Source organism: Sinocyclocheilus grahami, unplaced genomic scaffold (assembly GCF_001515645.1).
Source record: "Sinocyclocheilus grahami isolate Dianchi unplaced genomic scaffold, SAMN03320097.WGS_v1.1 scaffold291.1, whole genome shotgun sequence".
In the NCBI taxonomy this organism is placed as follows: domain Eukaryota; kingdom Metazoa; phylum Chordata; class Actinopteri; order Cypriniformes; family Cyprinidae; genus Sinocyclocheilus; species Sinocyclocheilus grahami.
The window spans coordinates 1,590,434-1,609,974 of NW_015505470.1; the positions used below are offsets into that span (position 1 = coordinate 1,590,434).

Here is a 19,541-nt window from a genome sequence, read left to right on the forward strand (position 1 = left end):
GAATGACTGCGGTACAAAAGACTCTGGAGGGATGGAGGATGACAGAGAGGCTTCTAACATGCTGTGCTCTATAAGTACCAGTCACTGCAGTGAACGGAGCCTTGTGCCAGACCATTTGTCTGTATGTATGTCATACCAAGCTGAAAGAGAGACACTGAAAATGCATTATAGGGCGTTGCCATTGTGTCACTCATGCACAGATAACAGATGTGAGGCGCTTGCATCACAGTAGAGGCTTTTTAAAACACACACATCTTTCAGTTATTTCTAAAAGTGTTTTCAGTGGGAAATTTGACTGCAGATGTTGTTAGAGTTCACAGTTATGTTTCATTGTTGTAACTTCTTCTCTGATGTCCCTCCAACAGTTAAACTGAGACAATCATTGACTAGAGTAAGAGTAGAAATATAAAATGAATGTAAGTAACATAGCTTGAGACAATCATTGACTAGAGTAAGAGTAGAAATATAAAATGAATGTAAGTAACAGCTCAGATCATTTGGTCCGGGAAGAAGTTATTGAGAAACCTCATATAGTTCATATCAAAACCCGACTTTTTATTGGAGACTTTGCTATCTTGGCAAAAATTTGAGATTGGGGTCTGTTGCTCTTGAAAAATAGAAGACTTAAGCAAAAGTGTACCGTAATTTTTAGTTATTAATAATAAATATATCTTCTCTTAAAAATAAATATATCACCTTCGCTATAGCAGTGTTGGCTGCAAATCATTGAAGACAGCCTGAATTTGAGCTACTGTAAAGCACCAACATTTATGATACCATGATTGTCAGATTTTATTGCTATTGTAATTGAGTTTGATTGACAGGCGATCTGACCAATCATATCGTCCAATCAATCAATCATACCAATCAATCTGTCATTTTTGTGCAACAAACAAACCAGACAGGAGAGAAGATTAACGTTGGTGGACTTGAATTTGAAAAATTGTGTGTATTGACGTCTTTCTGCGGTTGAAACAAGATACCTTCTGATGTTCATTCATGTTTATTTCATGCTGTAACTAGTGAAGAGGAAGAGATTATTGGTTCACATGCCGCTACAGCGATCTGTCACAATACATTTAAGAGCCACAAAACAGTATTCAATGTTTGAATTTCTTTAAAAAATAAAAAAATTTAATACGTAAAGTAACCTGCTCTGTGTTGTCTATCGGTGCGTTGTCAGTATTCTCTTTGCTTCACAATGTATTTTTCACTGCGTGAGAACATGATGTGTGGCGTAAGAGTGGCATGGCTTGTCGGACATCATAACAGTAACAAAGGGGGGCGGGTCTTTGCAAAGGGTCAATTGAAATGTAATTTCAACAGATAGTTTTGGAAATTTCGCTATTAGTGATGTGCATTTTCATTGACAAGGGGTCATAGGATGCTACATGCACATTTACAAGTTGTTTTAACTGAAATGTGTGTTGGCAGTGTGTATACACAACCATCCTATAATGATAAAAATCCACCCAGTGTTTTTTTTTATCTGGTTAATGTTTTCCCCTTTCTCAAATCGAGCCAATCTCAGATGCCTGTCTGTGTGACGTCACACAGACAGGCCCCTCCCACAATAGTTTGATTGACAGTAGCGTTTCAGCACAGACTGGACTGGTGTCTTACCTTAGACCCACCCTGAGTGAACTGTCATCAGTCCGCCATGGTTTCACCGCCGGAGCAGATGTAGACAAGAATGACTCCTAAGCGATTGAGGTGTTCTGTTGTTGGATGTAATAACCCTTAATAAATAAAGGGTTAACATAGCAGTTGTCATTTACTCCCGACATCTGAGCCACTGAACTCGCAGTGGATTATATTGTTTCTGAAAGGAATGCACCCCCGATCTACATAAATGCGTCTATGTTTGCACAAATCATTCATGATCCAGCTTCACTTACAGAAGAAGTGAGTATAATGTTTTGTAATGAATCTTTGCAAATCGCCTTTCCTAATAATGTGCTAATTAGCAAGTTTCACGATGAATGCGGCTAAAACAGTCTCTCTGAGAGCAGCTCGGAAGAGAGGGGTGTGGTCAGCAGAGCTCATTAACATTTAAAGGAAAATGCTACAAAAACGGCTTGCTCTGAAAATAGCTCTTTTGACAGGGTAAAAAAGGTGTTTTTTTACACTACCATTGAGAAATTTGAACCAAACTATGTTACAGACTTTTCATTAAGACCCTAAACTTGTGGAAAATGGGCATCCTATGACCCCTTTAAAGGGGTCATATGAGGCTGCTAAAAAGAACATTATTTAGTGTATTTGGTCTAATGAAATGTGTTTATGCGTTTTAAAGTTCAAAAAACACATTATTTTCCACATACTGTACATTATTGTTTCTCCTCTATGCCCCGCCTTTTTGAAGCGTGTCGATTTTTACAAAGCTCATCGGTCTGAAAAAGCGAGGTGTGCTGTGATTTGGCCAGCTATCCAGTGCGTTGTGATTGGCCGAATACCTCAAGCGTGAGTGAGCTGAGGCCGGGCTAGCGTGAGCCGAAGCCCCTGCTTAGCGTGCGCTGAGGCCGGGATAGAGTGAGCTGAGACGGCGGGGTCGAGAACGGCGTGCCCGGCAGATGCGACGAATAGGCAGGAACCACATGTGACGGACCCCGGGCTGGACTCCGCTTTGTCCACGGTGAAAGCTGATGTATTCCCTCAGCGACCAGCACAGATCAGCTCTAGGCATGATGAAGAGGATATCATCCTCTTTTGGAAGACCAAACAAAGTAGTTTCGCTTTCACAACGAACCAAAACTCACGTTTGAATCATCAGTGGCAATGAAAAACACAGCGGCCTAGCGTGAGGGGAAGCCCCGGCTTAGCGTGCGCTGAGGCCAGGATAGAGTGAGCTAAGGCGGGCTGGACTCCGCTTTGTCCACGGTGAAAGTTGATGTATTCCCTCAGCGACCAGCACAGATCAGCTCTAGGCATGACAAAGCGGATATCGTCCTCTTTTGAAAGACCAAGCACAGTAGTTTCGCTTTCACAACGAAGAACACAGCGTCTTCAGGACATGGCTGCAGCGTCAACAAAACTACAGCGAGAATAAAAGTTACGCCTTCTTTCTTTGCGTGAACATTTGGGCGGCGGTATGCAAATCTTCCCAGATCGTGACTAGGTATGTGGGGGCGTGTTAGAACGAGCCGTTTTAGGTAGGTGTGGTTAACTCTTAACTTTTATAAAGAATATCTCTTTCATATGTTTGGTTTTGAGACTTTAGTGTTTGCAACTTTACAGATCTTCTTTATGCACCAAGAGCTTGTAACACTCCAAAGAGAAAGGAAAAATTGAAATCGCATCACCCCTTTAAGCTTTGAAACCTTTGCAGATCTTTTGTTTTGAATCATGTTCGGAATGCATATGCATATCCAACTGCCAAAGTCAAATGATTGTAGTAAATAAGGCTTCATTATGTCATATAGACTTGTGCCGGTATTCGTTAATGCGATAAATCACGGTAATGATTATGCACAATATTGTTATCGTGGGCACTTCTAAATACCGTGAATAATTATATATTACAAATTATTCAGAATTTTGAATGCATTTTAAGAATACTTTTCCCATCAACTGGTCAAAATGCACAACACCTCTGTATGCTGCGTGAAAGATGCACACTCACATGGCAGAACATGTGAGAGACGCTCTGGATGAAAGCGCACTTTCACTCTCTGACAGCAGATAGCGCTAAACTGCAGAAATAATAATAAATATAGCTGCAAGCAGCAATGACCGGGGTTCAAGCAGTTAAGGCATTTAAGCACATAAGGAAAAAGATTTTGTTAACCAGGCTGTAACCCCTTAAATCAATGATTAAAAATAGCATTTTGGGCAAATGCAGGTAATTTACCAAAGAAATATTATGATTTTTAACATTTATGACTTTAATAGCGCCACCTATGGTCCGATCTCCATGAAACTTTGCATGATTGTTAAGAGTGATCTGACACATGTTTTCACCAATATACTTAAATATTTAGACTTAATATGCTATTTATTTTCAATCTTTTTTTACATTTTAATCTGGACTACAACATGCCCTAGATATTGTTTGAAAGTGTTTTGGTTCTTTATTGTTCGGTCACACTTTACATTAGGGCTTCATTAGTTAACATTAGTTAATTCATTAGTTAACAAACTGCCAATGAAAAATTCTTCTGAACATTCATTAATCTTAGGTATTCCTATATTTAATAACACGTTGTTAAAATCGAAAGTTGCAACGGTGTTATTTAATGAGCTAACATGAACTAAGACTTGTATTTTTTAAACAAAGATTAATAACTTCTGTAGCAAATGTAGCTATTGCTCATTGTGAATGTTAATGCATTAACTAAGGTTAACTAATGAGGTCTTATTGTAAAGTGATACCTATTGGTCTTTATAGTTCTTTTACAATTTAATCTGTGTAAAACTTTTACCTTTATACATTTTTCTGTATTGCTTTATTGCATTTAAATGTTCAGTTATTTTTGTTAAAAGAAAAAAGTTATTAAACCGGTTATACTGTATTATGACAGCACTTTTTTAAAACTAAATTTTAATATCGTGATAATACTGTATACCGTGATAAAAGCATTAGCAATTAATCGCAACATGAAAATTTGATACCGGCATATCCCTAGTGTCATATCTGTATTAGTCTTGTGTAGCCAGACCTTCAGACTGACGGCAGAAGCTCTGGAAACCTTGGCCGATTTGAATGGTCAAGGCTCATCCAAGAGGCCATATAACTGACAGGTAAAGCAACCAATCACGTTTCGTTTTTGCCGCATCATGTTTATGGGCATGGAAATCTCGCCACAATAACAAGATGGTCCTCACTGCAGAGCACAAGTTCCAGGGGGCATGTGTATTTGATCCTGATATAAGCGCTCATCGTCACAGTTGTAAACACGACGGCTTTCTTCTTCGATGAGGGGGTTTGGCATCATGGCATTTATGTTTTCAGGCAGAACGTTAAAGAACGCGACATACACATCTCCCAGAAATCCTGTATAATTTAACCAATCCGACGACGACGTCGAAACTCTTGAAGTGTTTCCAGCTAAACGTTCCATATGCGTCAGGCGTTCAGCCAGCGGTCCGTGGGTGTGACGTCTGAGGCTGAGACTATGTCTGTATCAAAACATTTAGAAAATTTTAACATGTCTAGGCAGTCTATTTACCCATTAACCAGTTTCTATATGGTGTTTACCTGATCTCAGATCAGCTTTATAATATAGATATTTTAAAATATTTTTAATTACATTGTATTAAACATTTATATAATGACAACTAGGGCTGAACGATTAATTGCATTTGCGATAATATCGCGATATGAAAAAACACGATTTTTAAATCGCAGAGACTGCGATTACACTTGGTCACGTGACAGGCGAGAGTAAAGAGGTGTGTTCGACTTGAAGATCGATCGGGGTAGTCTTTGACATCAAAGTACGGCGAGAGAAAGCATAAGGAGACGTCCGCGCTCTCTTATAGCTCTCGCAGTACTTTGATGACACACACCCATCGGTCTAAGCAGCGCTGCTTCAAGTCGAGCGCGGGCCATCAGCAGAAAAAGAAAAGAAATAAAACAGTAAACAGCCAAAGGACGTAACTTAGAATGGGAGATGGATCGGTTTGTGAAAGCGAAGAGAAAAGCCATAGATGAAGCACAGACCCAGGCAGTTGCTGGTCATTCAAAAGCTAAATACAGAAAATATGCTGAGGCATATCTTGCTCTCGGCTTCACTCACCGTGTCTATACCGGACGCTACAGTTGTCGTGTCGCGCCGCAACAGCTCTACACTGACGCGACAAAGGCGACCAGTGCAAATCATTTTAACTTTGTGTCAGTACGTCATAAATAAAACAAGGCATCAGTTTAATGTCGCGTCGCATCCAGTGTAGACCGTGTCACTGATTATAATGATTTCTACTGTATTTTGCCGCTGCGTACGGTGTAGACACGGTGTTTAATGTCGTTGGTGAGGAAAGCCTGTGTGTCCTATGCCTTAGCGGACAGCATGAAACCCACAAAAAATAAATCACAAATAACAGAGAGAGAATAATAACATTAACAGTTATTCTCTCTATGCTATTTTCAATGTTTCAAGTGATGCATGTGTTTTTTCCCTGTAGGTTTTTTTAATTAAATAAGATTTTTTTATAGGTTTAAAGGGGGGCTTGACCAAAAAAGTTTGAGAACCACTGTTCTCAAAGTGGTTCACAGTGGTTACAGTTAACAGACAGTGTTTAGTGCAGTCCACATATTTACATAGGTTTATTACAGTGACTGTGAATGACCTAAAGTAGTGTGGTAAAGCAACAGATTTGTTTTTATATTTCTGCAATCTACTTTAGTTTGTGTGATTTGTTACTGACTTTCATATTAATGTTTACACCAGGCTTATTTGTCAGTGCTTTATGTTGTCATAATTATTACATGCTTACAAGGTTGGAAGTTCAACAAATCAGTCAATATACTACTGTGATTGTAGTTGTTAAAAATATCATTCATATCAATTCATGCATCACCTAATTTCATCGTAAGCAATATAGGCCTGGCCTACAGAAAAGAACATTTGTTTAATCTATCTAATAGTGTGTTGGTCATACTATACAATGATTTTGTAGCAAAAAATAATTGCATATTAAATCGCAATATTGGTAAAACAAAATCGCAATTAGATTATTTATTGTTAATGTATTTGGTCTTGGTGGAATAGATCTGCTACGCTGCTGCTGCTGGTTATTGCTGTTGTTGTAAATTATTGCTGCTGCTGCGAAGCAAGTACATGAACTTGCTACTGCCAATACATACGTTACGTGCTGTGAGTATTTAAGACATACTGCTGCTGCACAAATAGCATATGTAATAACCTGTAGCAGATCTATACAAGTGGAGCTGGGGAAGGTGGAGGGTTTCAAAGGAACTCTGAAAGCGCGCTGCAAACTGCTCTAATGAATGCTAAACAGATATTTAAATGTAAAGCAGCAAGCTCATTGGCTGCTTATCCAACATGAACCAATCCGTTTGTGCCAAGTAGTTTAACTCTGTGAATATCATCAATTTGCATTACCAACCCATCAGCCTGTGCCATCTAGAGTTTCATCACAGAACTTGGCATTTGTATAATATAACAAGAAGAATTTCCCTTATTGGCCTGGTTAGCCGAGCCCTCCATAAAACACACAAAACAAGCCCTATAAGTTCATAAAAGAACACATATTATACAGACTCTTCCTGTTTAATAATATTTTATGTTTTGTAGATTAGCCCTATACTTTCAGAAAAAAATTAAAAATTTGCAGTTGGTTTTAAAAAGGTGATTTATGCACCATTTTGACCAGCAGGTGATGCCAGCATGTGGTGTTTCAGCACTTCGAAACAGTGCATCATTGTGCGAAGCAACTAATTTGAGTTTTGAAAATCTCAGTTTCTCCCCTCACGTTACTATTACCTACATAGAAAATGGCTGCCAAGATGGCCACCGAGGGAACTACGGAACACAACAACCGTACCTTTTCGATTGTGGCACCTCGCCTCTGGAATGACCTGCCACTGGAAATTAGATGTTGTACATCACTTGGTCATTTTAAAACACTTTTAAGAGGGCACTTACTTGCCCAGGCATTTGATGTGAGATAGTTGGTGTATATCTGATGGTCTTGTTTGACATTGATCAGCCCATTTTTGAAGAGTGCGCATGTGCATAAATGGCGTAAGGGAACTCGAGTATGGCGTGAGAGGGAAGTTGCAATTAATCAAATATCAAAAAAAGCAACACGATGGGGAACAAAAATAGTGAAGTAGTTCTCAGATGCCATGTTTAATACAGCAGCATCTCAGAAAAATTATGTTGTTTAGAAATGTGCTTACTAAATAAACCATCTTATAGTGATTTAGAAAAAATGAACACCTTTCTGTTGTTCATGATAATCTGAAATTAATAGCAGTCTTTAATCTATTGAGATAAGTTATTACTTCACCTGTGTGTGATGTCATTAACAACAGTCCTATATTGGTGAATAAACATGGTTCAAACAACAGAAGTGCAACCATGTTAGTTTTGGAAAACAGTCATTAGTAGCTAGACTTGTTCATTTCTGTAATGATGCATTATACAGTGATTAAGCAGCGAGTTATTGTCTTTGTAGGGCAAACACACCCCAGAGCAGCCCATGCACGGGAAAGAGCCACTCAGTTTTTCTCAAGGAAATGTAAAGAAAACTGACCTTTTTTTGCCCACAAAATTTTGCAAATGCCAAGCAGGATGTATATGTGTTAATGTGAGTGCTGACATTGACTTTTTATTCAAATCTGCTGCAGATTTTGGCTTTGGAAACTTCTTCCGTCCTGGAGAACCCCTGACCACTTGGTGTGGGAGCCCCCCGTATGCGGCTCCAGAGGTGTTTGAGGGACAACAGTATGAGGGTCCGCAACTGGACATCTGGGTAAGCTTGGACTGTATCAGATGGCAATATTATAGTAATATTTTATAGATACCATACTACTTGTATTGTGCTAGTACAATACTATTTTTAAATACCATTTTCATGTACAATGGTATTTATATTGTTACAGTAAAATGTTAACTTTATTATAAAATTGGAAAACACACACACACAGATAGATGGATGGATGGATGGATGGATAGATAGATAGATAGATAGATAGATAGATAGATAGATAGATAGATAGATAGATAGATAGATAGATAGATAGATAGTAGGGCTGGACAATAATTCAATATCAATATGTATTGCGATATAATTTTTTTCAATAACGGTGATATGATTTTTAAACACATTTCTGATATTTCAATATAATACATTACCAGTTTCCCATACATTGATTTATTTGTTGAGTTTGACTTCGTTGAATAAACATGAGCACTGCACGTTTCAAAATCATAACACAGCGCGGGTGTTTTATTTGAATGTGTCTCTGAAGGGAACCGACTGTCTTCAGAAAACTTTAGATGGCATTTTCATTTGATCTGATAAAGTAGCGTTCATGCGTGGAGCTGCTTTGATTACAGCCATTACTGGGGAAACCGCTAGTTTTATCTCTCTAAAAGTGCCTCCTGCTGGTAGAGAATAAGTTAGCATTTTCAATAAGCCCGTCTCCAGCAACATTTCCCGATTTTGTTGTTGTTAAAAAAAAAAAATTCTGCAGTGACTCGGAGCACTTTTCATACACTTTTTTCTGGCTGAAGCACATTTGTTTCAATCTGTAAGAATAATCAGCCTACACTGCCAGTCAAAAGTTTTTGAACAGTAAGATTTTTAATGTTTTTTTTTTTAAGAATTATCTTCTGCTCACCAAGGCTGCATTTATTTGATCGAAAGTACAGAAACAATTTTGAAATATTTTTACCATTTAAAATTGCTTTCTATTTGAATGGATTTTAAAATGTAATTTATTATTGTGATCATACATAGCTAAATTTTCAGCATCATTACTCCAGTCCAGTGTCACATGATCCTTCAGAAATCATTCTAATATGCTGATTTGCTGATTATCAATATTTAAAACAGTTGAGTACATTTTTTTTTCAGGATTCTTTGATGAATAGAAAGATCCAAAGATCAGCATTTATCTGAAATAAAAAGCTTTTGTAACATTATACACTATTCCATTCGGTATAATTTTTATTATTTTTTTGGGGAAAGAAATTATAGAAAATAATACTTTTATTTAGCAAGGATGGTTAAAATTGATCAAAAGTGATGATAAAGACATTTATAATGTTACAAAAGATTTCCGTTTCAGATAAATAGTGTTCATATCGATATCGGAATTATATCATATCGACCGAAATTAAGAAATATATCGTGATATAAATTTTGGCCATATCGTCCAGCCCTAATAGATAGATAGATAGATAGATATTAACATTACCCACTTGTAATATACCCTCTCATGTAGTATTATACACCAAATCTCTGATTTTATTATTTTGTCACAAAATCTAACTATATTATCTGCATACATACATACATATAGCATATAAGTTTATACCACATCTTAACTGATTGATTGCTTGTATCGTTGTCAAATGTTAACTATATTATTGTCCAGCTCATGAAGATAATAGGATATTATAATCATTAACATCACGGTTTTAATGATTTAATGATCTGTGAAGCTGCTTTGCAACAATGTGTATTCTGAAAAGCTCTATACAAATAAATTGACTTGATATGATTCTCCAAAGAATAACATGGAATTATCGTGGTATATGTCCACAAAACCATGGTATTACAATGAAACTATATTCACAAAAGCATGATATGACCTCATGGCATTAAACTAATATGTACTGTAGGCAGCTGACCAAATTCTTGCTATTTGTTGATTTATGTCCTCTCAGTATAGTCAGAACAGAGAATTGCGTCAATGACGAATGGTAATTCGATTGATTGAAAACATAATTATCATTTCCTGTATTGTGTGTGGGTGGTCCTTTATGCTAGTTCCTCGGCTCAGTTTGATGTTTATGTATTGATTTTCTGTGTGTGTCATGCAGAGTATGGGGGTGGTTTTGTACGTGTTAGTGTGTGGTGCTCTTCCATTCGATGGTCCTAGCCTTCCTGTCCTCAGACAGAGGGTCCTGGAGGGCCGTTTCCGCATCCCCTACTTCATGAGTGAGGGTGAGGAAGTCAAAGTAACACAATTATAATACGACTGTTCATGCATCCTTTAAGTTGTCATGAATAAACAGTGAACAGTGCCAGGGGTTACATGTATGTAATCAGATTTTGAGAAATAGTCATAATAGTTACTCTGTGAAGTTTCAGAAGGAAATGTCTTTTGAGCTCATTGCATTCCCTATATCCTCTTTCAGACTGCGAGCACCTGATCAGGAAGATGTTGGTTCTAGATCCAGCCAAGCGTTTGTCCCTGAGTCAGATCAAAGAGCATCGCTGGATGGTGCAGGAGGTCCCGTCCCAGCGGCCCGTGCTGTATAGACAGGGTCTGCCATGTGAGAGCAAATCAGGCTTGGGTGAATACAGTGAGCAGGTGCTCCGACTCATGCACAGCCTGGGCATCGACCAGCATAAGACTATTGAGGTCAGTTGATCAGCTTTTACTTGACCAGGTTTTAGAATGTGCTTAAATTCCAGTTCAGTTCTTGCATCTAAACTGAATTTGAATTAAGGTTGCAAACAGGATGTAGAACTGTAATGAAAATTAGAATGTAAGCAAGTATGTGTGTGTTTGTGTGTGTGTGTGTGTGTGTGTGTGTGTGTGTGTGCGTATATATAGCTATATATACAAACACTAATTACGCTAATACACACTCTTATTCTTTTTCTATTCTATCTACTTGTTTTATTTTTATTATAAAAATGACCTTCTAACACTAGCATTCTCTCTTCTTTTTCTATTCTTTCTACTTGTTTTTTTTTATTATAAAAAAACCTTGCTACATATACTGCATTAGACAAACAGAATTGTCATAGCACTTACATATTATTGCTCTTTTTTTGGTTTTGATTGCTTCTGTTGTCCCCATTTGTAAGTCACTTTGGATAAAAGCGTCTGCTAAATGACTAAATGTAAAGCTACTGTATATGTATATGTTTTAAGTGTTATTTTGGACAGTATTTACACATTTTTGTAAAAAAAAAAAAAAAAAAAAAGAGAGCAATAAACAAGGCAATTAACATTTATAATTAGTCCAAAACAATAGTATTGCTATTTATGTTTTGTCACAAAACTTGTGTTAATCACACTCATGAGCCAGTTCTTCGATTCTGAACTCTAGTAATGGTTTGAGCTTTGGATTTCCAAAAATAATTTCTCCTCTGATTTCCAAAGAACAGCCTTTCAGAATATTTTCAAAACGTACTGATAGAAATTTGCCAGTGTTCTCTATCCTTGTCTGCCTTGTTCTTCAAAAACTCTTCTTTTCCTGTCACTTGTGTTAATCACACTCATGAGCCAGTTCTTCAATTCCGAACTCTAGTAATGGTTTGAGCTTTGGATTTCCAAAAATAATTTCTCCTCTGATTTGCAAATTCGATTATTCCAAAGAACAGCCTTTCAGAATATTTTCAAAACGTACTGATAGAAATTTGCCAGTGTTCTCTATCCTTGTCTGCCTTGTTCTTCAAAAACTCTTCTTTTCCTGTCACAGTCTCTTCAGAACAAAAGCTATAACCACTTTGCTGCGATCTACTACCTGCTTGTGGAGCGGTTGAAAGCGCATCGCAGCAGTTTCCCTGTGGAACAGCGTTTGCACGCCAACCAGCGCCGCCCTAGCACCGTCGCTGAGCAGACTGTTGTCAAGGTAACCCCATCTGTGAAGTCTACCCAGACATATTGAAATGGCGTTGGTATAAAAATGTAAATATTGGAATCATGAGGAACAAAATCTGTAATCCAGCCATCCTTCTTTCAGTTTAACCTCTTCGACCGTAAACCACAGAAACAGGCTTTTGAGACCTTTCATGATCCTTTCTTATGGATTCATCAACATATTCATGCAGTATCAGATGGGTAATACCATGGGACATGACTGTGACTATATGAACTTGGAAAAACAGTTACATTGTACCAAGGTACAACCAAGACAGCTGCAATTCCATGATATTACCATTGGACTTATTGGTATATGCCTTCATGTTCTTGTTACAGACCATCGCGGTTCCTTCTCATGCGGGCATCCCGCCGCAGGCAGCGAGTCACCTGTGTTCGCCTGTTCTGTTGCAGTCCACTACAGACACATTTACCTTCCCACAACCCCCTGTTTTCCCAGATCAGACGCTCATGGAGGAAGACGTGGCCACTCCCAAGGTCAGTTATGTTTCAGATGAAAAAAGGTTATTAAATAGATTCGTATGGCACAGAGAGAAATCTCTCATCCTCTTTTCGGGCTTGAGGCTATATTTCATAAGCTCTGCCTGCGTTTTAAATAGCAGCGTTACTCATTGGCGCTGCTGTATGACGGCAATAAGAGCTTTTGTCTGCAGCGTGTGAAGTTCCTCTGCCTGTGTGTCAGCCTGATCTCTTCCTCATTACTCACCCGCAGTATCTCAGCAGCACTTCAGCCTCCTAAAATAACACCTGCGTATATATTAAATACTAAAAAATGCTTTTTATGATTTCAGTGCTTGGTGTCATCATTGGTGCTTTGCGTCAGTGTAGGTATCTCAAGCACTTATTGCTACTCATTCATAAATGAATGACTCAGACAGAGACTAGGGAATTTATATATCTGGGACTGGGCGATATGACAGTATGCACTGCATGACACCGGGAATATGTCAACTGGCAGAGATTTTGCTGTACCATGGTAGTGGTAGCTAGTTTGTGTGGCCGTCAGAGTGCTTTGTACTTATGAGCAATGGAGAAATGTGAAAATATAGAGAGGGATGTCGTTTATGGGGCTTTTAGTCCATGTCTAGTAATTTTGAGGTCACCTAGATCCTAGTGTACTTTTTTTGATGAACTATGTTGCATTACACAGATATTTGTCCAATCAAATTCTCTCTAGAATGAGAATGTCCCTCCTCCTAATATCAGCTCATACAGTGTAGCAAATCAACCTTTATGGCTTTGACGTAACAAAGCCTGTTGGCTTTTTTATAATATCTCTTAATTATATTTTAATTCATTGATTTAGTTATTAAAGGGGTCCTATTATGCTCTTTTACAAAGTCTTGATTTTGTTTTGGGGGTGTACATGCTCTCATGCTTGGTGGTTCGAAAAACGCATTATTTTTCACATAAGTTACATTATTAAAATACCTTTCTCTCCAGCCTTGCACAAACGGCTTGATTAGTTCCGGCTTTGATGAAGGTCCGCCTTCCGAAAAACAAAATGTGTTGTGATTGGTTAGCTGTCCCAGTGCGTTGTGATTGTTGAACAGCTTAGACAGTGTTTCAGTACTGCAACGCCCCTTGCTCTGTCTTTCAACAAAAACTTTTTGGCGAATCCGGCAGGCACTGTACTCCCTAATGCTCAGTTAAAAAATAAATTGCAACCACTGTTTCCTGACATCATCCGCTTTCGGAAGCCCAAACAAAGACGTTTTGGCACGGAGGTGAAAAAACTGCGTTTCAGGCAGTCGCACACCGGACGAGAAGCGCAGCGTTGCGTCGCGCCACGGCTTTAAAATTCAAATACTTTATTTTCTATGAGTGTAGGCACACCGCTGTTTGGCGTCTGTCCGCGGCGCCCAGCTACGTCCTGTTACACTTGTAAGAATTGTTCTAGACGTGCCGAAAATTTTACTCTACAGCACAGCAGCTCTTCTTCTTCATTTTCTCTGATGCACTAACTCTGCAGCAGCACTTCTTCTTCGTCACCTCTCTGATGCACTCACTCAACCAAGCGTTCTAACCATAGACATAAAGTCTATGGTTCTAACCACGACCTCGCCCCTCCCCACCCCCCAACCATTCGAATTTCTGTAGGCGGGAATTATTTGTAATGATATTCCAATGAGCCACTTTGTGACATCACAAAGCCCGGAAAACAAACGCTGCCAAACGAGCCATTCGTTGTAGTTCTTGAAAAGGGATTTTAAAAAAAATGAAATATCTCCCTTTGGAGTGGACTTTGAGATTTGTAACTTTCTAGATCTTTTTTATGCCCAAACATACACCCTACACACTGACTAAAATTCAAAAAGTGAAAAAGCGTAATAGGACCCCTTTAATACATTATTAATTGTAATATAATATAATATGTCATTTTTCGTTTTGTTTTTAAGTCATAATGGGATGTTGTTATTGCACAAATGTCAGACTTTTTTGTATAATCACCTTTTTTGTTCCAAAAAACTTAGTCAAATTAGATAAAGTAATTTTTAATGAATTCATTGCATTGTTTAAAATTATTATATAGTATCATTATTGTTGTTATTAATGATTATTTCATATATTTAGTCATTTCATATACAGTATATTCATATATAAGCTATTAATAATAGTAATAATAATATAAGCTACTATTATAAACAATTTTTAATCAGAGATGAAGCACGTCTTTTAAAAACAAATTTTCACTGCATTGGCTGAAATATTACTATTATCTAACTATTGTTATTATGATTATTTAAGATATAAACTATTCTAATTAAATAAGACAAAGTGCTTGTCTTTAAAATATATTCACTGCATTGTCCAAAATATATTTATTAATTTTTATCAAAATATAAACCATTTTTCAACAAATTTCCAGCAAAATTAACTATTATGCCATATACACATACCATGAAATAAAAGATTGATCATGCTGCTCACCCTTGTTGATCATAAGGAAACATAACCTGCATTTCATTTGCACGTCCTGTTATTTGCAGCCTGTTGTTACAGTAACACCAGCATGTCAAGTTTTCTGCTTGCTGTTGCACAACAGCACGGCTCTGTTTGTAAATGCCCCTGATGTGCCAGTGATGGGTCACCCATGTGATCAGTGCTGGGTGTTCTCTCCACTTGTGAAAAGCGTGACTACAACATTTGTTACCTTGGCTGTCGCAAGGCAATCTCCATAGCTACTGTCCTTTAGTTGACGTGCAGCATTGACTCATCCTGTGGGGACTCTGCCGTATACATACCAATTTGCCCTCCAACATGTGACTACAACATTTGTTACCTTGGCTGTCGCAAGGCAATCTCCATAGCTACTGTTCTTTAGTTGACGTGCAGCATTGACTCATCCTGTGGGGACTCTGCCGTATACATACCAATTTGCCCTCCAACAGGTCTTTTTTCTGTTCAGTTGGTGCTTGCAATACCAAGGTCAAGAGCTTAATACCAAGGGAACAAACACACTTATAAAAGTAGTCCTTAAATGGACTGTGAGTTGTTGTTAAACTGCCAAATGAATAGACGTAAATGTTTGTTTATGAAGAAAGAGACGCGTGATAAGTCATTCATTTAGCCTCAGCGCCTGTGGAGCTGAACAGATGGCAATCTAGGGATCTCTTCAAACACGTTGAGGTCAGACTCTCACAAACTTATATCAGCTGGCTTATTGTAATTCAGGAAAGCTGCTGGTTGCCTGTGGACATTTATCAGAGCAACATTACATAATTTCTCATAAATGAAACTGATGACATTGTCTACACTCTTAAAAACAAAGGTTACAAAAAGGGTGTTTTTGCAGTGATGCCTTTGGGGGGGGGGAAACATTTTGGTTCCCAAAACAACCTTTTAGAGAACAGTTCTTAAAAGAAGCAGGTTTTTTTTCTTGTACTGTACTGTACAGTACATTTAAGAACAAGTAATCTAAAACATTATTTTGTGCACTGGAAAGTTTCCATGGATGTTAATGGTTCTTCATGCCAATGAAACACTTTTATTGTATTAGAATGTAACAGAAAAGATTATCAATGTTATATGAACAAAAGAGAAGGTAGAATAGAATTACTGATATATATTTGCTCTTCAAATATATTGTGTTTCTGTCATGATCACTCTCTGGGAGTTTAGCATGGTAGTATACATGGCAATGTTAATGTGTTTGGTCTTGGCAAAACAGATGTGCGATGCTGCTGCTGTTGCTGTGGCAGAGCAAGTACCGAGACTTGCTACTGTCAATACCTCTACAGACATGCTGCTGTGAGCTAGTAGGAAATACTGCTGCTACACATAAAACATGAAATAACATCATATGAAATAAACCCCATATATAACAAACATGAATTACCCCATAGCAGATCTATACAGGTGGAGCTGGGGAAGGTGGAGGGTTTCTGAAGCGCGCTGCAGCTGCTACAGCAAGCACTAGCCAAGTATTTGAACATTGACCAGCAAGCTCATTGGTTGCTGATGTGAAAAGAAACCTATCAGCTGCGACATGTGAATAGTGATGTGATTATATCGGACTGAGTTAGACAAGTTCACAATAAGATTTATAACTTGCATTTCATGTCAACCTTAAATTGTTATTTACTGATAATCTTTACTGTTATATATATATATATATATATATATATATATATATATATATACACATTATATACATATTTCAAAGGTGATGTGATTATATCAGACTGAGTTAGACAAGTTCACAATAAGATTTATAACTTGCATTTCATGTCAACCTTAAATTGTTATTTACTTATAATCTTTACTGTTATATATATATATATATATATATATATATACACATTATATACACATTTCAAAGCATTCTTGTTTGCTTCTTTGGGAATAACTAGTAGTTAAATCCATTGAGTTTCGGCTTTGATTTCCCTTGTGAGTTCTGGAAACAGCAAAGTGAAAATGTCCCAACAACTGCTGAGCTGTTTCAGCCCAAAATAGTTTGTGTATTTGTGTGTGTATTTATATCTCAGGTGGATGGCTGCTTACTGGACCCGCTTCCTCCAGTCGTTGTCCGCAAAGTCAGTGGCTCGCTGCCTAGCAACATTATGGAGACGTCCATTGATGAGGGCATTGAGGCAGAGGAAGAGCATGCTGTGCCCCTTGCCGCCTTTCATACAGCTCGCTTCAGTCAGCGCCGGCATACACTGTCTGAGGTCACCAACCAACCTGCTGTGCTGCCCATTACAGGTTAGTACTGCATTTCATGTGTGTGATGAGGGCAGGCAATTATAGTATTTAAGAGGCTTCAATATTAATATATAATGTCTTAATGATATATTACCATTTAAAGTTTGAGGTCTGTAAGATTTTTGAATTTCTTTGAAAGTCTGTTATGCTCACCAAGACTGCATTTATTTGATCAATATACAGAATCAAAAATTAGTTAAAAATACAGTAAATACTGTCAAATTAATTCAATTCAAAATAACTATTTTCTATTTTATTATATATTATAAAATGTGATTTATTCCTTTGATTGCAAAGTTGCAAAAAATTGCATTGTAATATGCAGATTTGCTGCTCAAGAAACATTTCTTATTGTTATCAGTTAAAACAATTGCGCTGTATATTTTTTTTGTGCAAAAACTGTATTCTTTGGATTCTCTGATAAATAGAAGGTTCAGAATAACAGCATTTGTTTGAAATAGAACATTCAAATACAAATTTTAATCTATTAAATTTCCATTTCTGTTTAAAATAAAAAACAATATGCAGTATAAATGGATTCAAACACATGATCATCTGTATTTATATTTACTTATTTATATTACTTAGGAATATTTCACAACTTGGCATCCTAGCTAAACTGCTTACAGTAATTTTTCCCACTGACATTAACAGCCAGCTTTTTTTTAGTAGACTGTTTGTGACTTATGATTTTGTCAAGTTCATTTATAAAGCACATTTCCTTAATAATGGGAATTCAAAGTGCTTAACATAATAAAGAGAATAAAATCAGACAAAAGTGCATTGCTAAAATATCCAAAAGACATAAAAATGAAAAAAGAAAGAAAAAGATATAAAAGCTTAATTCATACATTGATTAAAAACCAGTGCAGTCAGTGCATATTCAGAGAATTTTGTTTATGTTTATGTCTGGACTAGAATGTGTTCAGCAAGGCTTGGATTAATGTTTTACATTGTAAGGTAAACCATGCATAATGTTGCAGTTCTGAAAGTTCTCGGTTAGTAAGATTTATGTATTCACCCAACTCAGTTTTAACTTCCATTTGAGTTTTGGTGTTAGTTTTTGGACACCGAGTAAATACGGTTACATCCATATTCTTGAGTGAACTTCAGTTCAACAAAAGCTCCTCTCTGCAGGTCTGAACCCATCCCTCGGCAGCATGGACTCAGAGTACAGCATGGGTTCAACTCAAAGTGATTTCAGTTTGCCTGAAGAGAATCCAGCTCTAAAGGATGTATTAAGCACTACACCTGCCAGCCCCACAGCTCCAGTCTTCCTGGGCATGAAGCCCCCTGAGCCCAGCCTCAACACGGAGGGGCAGAGTGCTCATAATCACTCACTAGTCAGTTTCAGAGAGGGGCGAAGGGCTTCAGACACGTCTCTCACTCAAGGTCAGGATGATTTGAGTTTTCTTGTACACATCATGTGTTATTTTTGTTGGGCAGCAAATTCTAGCCTCTATTCATTGGATATAGTTGAATTGTCACTCATCTGCAATTAAACCAATTAATGTTGCAGTTTCAAAGCGGGTCCCGCCTTCTGAATGTTTGCGTAACGACCATCTTTCAGGTGCTGTGAACTATGCGATGCAAACGGCTAAATAGGCACGCAAAGAAGTACAGCTCCTAATGCAGGTGTGCGAGTGGTCGTCATCTATTTTAGAGTGATTGCAATTTATTCTAAATATGAACTTGTTCTGTCGATCAGCCTTCTGGAAAGATCATTCACCGCTTTATTACGAGTTTAAAAAAGCGTGAGCACCGCGTACAGTGAATGACATCGCGTCGGGAGCTGACTAGCAAAATAGCTGCAAAAGTAAAAGCAGATAAGTTTGTATTCAAAGTTAAAAAGCAAATACACCAGAACTTTTTTTTTTATGTTTCAAATAAACGATCTGATGTGTACATTACTGCTCTAACATAACACTTATAATTTCAGTTTCAACTAACTAGAAAATAACTTTTTTTCTGCTTAATAGTCTTTCTCTTCAACTTGATTTGTGTGTGTGTGTGTGTGTGTGTG

At 37.5% G+C, this 19,541-nt stretch overlaps 1 protein-coding gene across 3 annotated transcripts in view; it reads left to right on the forward strand.

Annotated features, from left to right (window-relative positions):
* LOC107600780 (serine/threonine-protein kinase SIK2-like) overlaps positions 1 to 19,541 on the forward strand; it is a 36,834-nt gene that overhangs the window by 8,333 nt on the left and 8,960 nt on the right. For all 3 annotated transcript variants that reach the window (XM_016292747.1, XM_016292746.1, XM_016292748.1), the window contains 7 exons: positions 8,315 to 8,439; positions 10,518 to 10,641; positions 10,836 to 11,062; positions 12,132 to 12,284; positions 12,632 to 12,790; positions 17,302 to 17,518; positions 18,656 to 18,910. In XM_016292747.1, the coding sequence (XP_016148233.1) occupies positions 8,315 to 8,439; positions 10,518 to 10,641; positions 10,836 to 11,062; positions 12,132 to 12,284; positions 12,632 to 12,790; positions 17,302 to 17,518; positions 18,656 to 18,910 (1,260 nt within the window). The remainder of the gene's footprint in view (positions 1 to 8,314; positions 8,440 to 10,517; positions 10,642 to 10,835; positions 11,063 to 12,131; positions 12,285 to 12,631; positions 12,791 to 17,301; positions 17,519 to 18,655; positions 18,911 to 19,541) is intronic.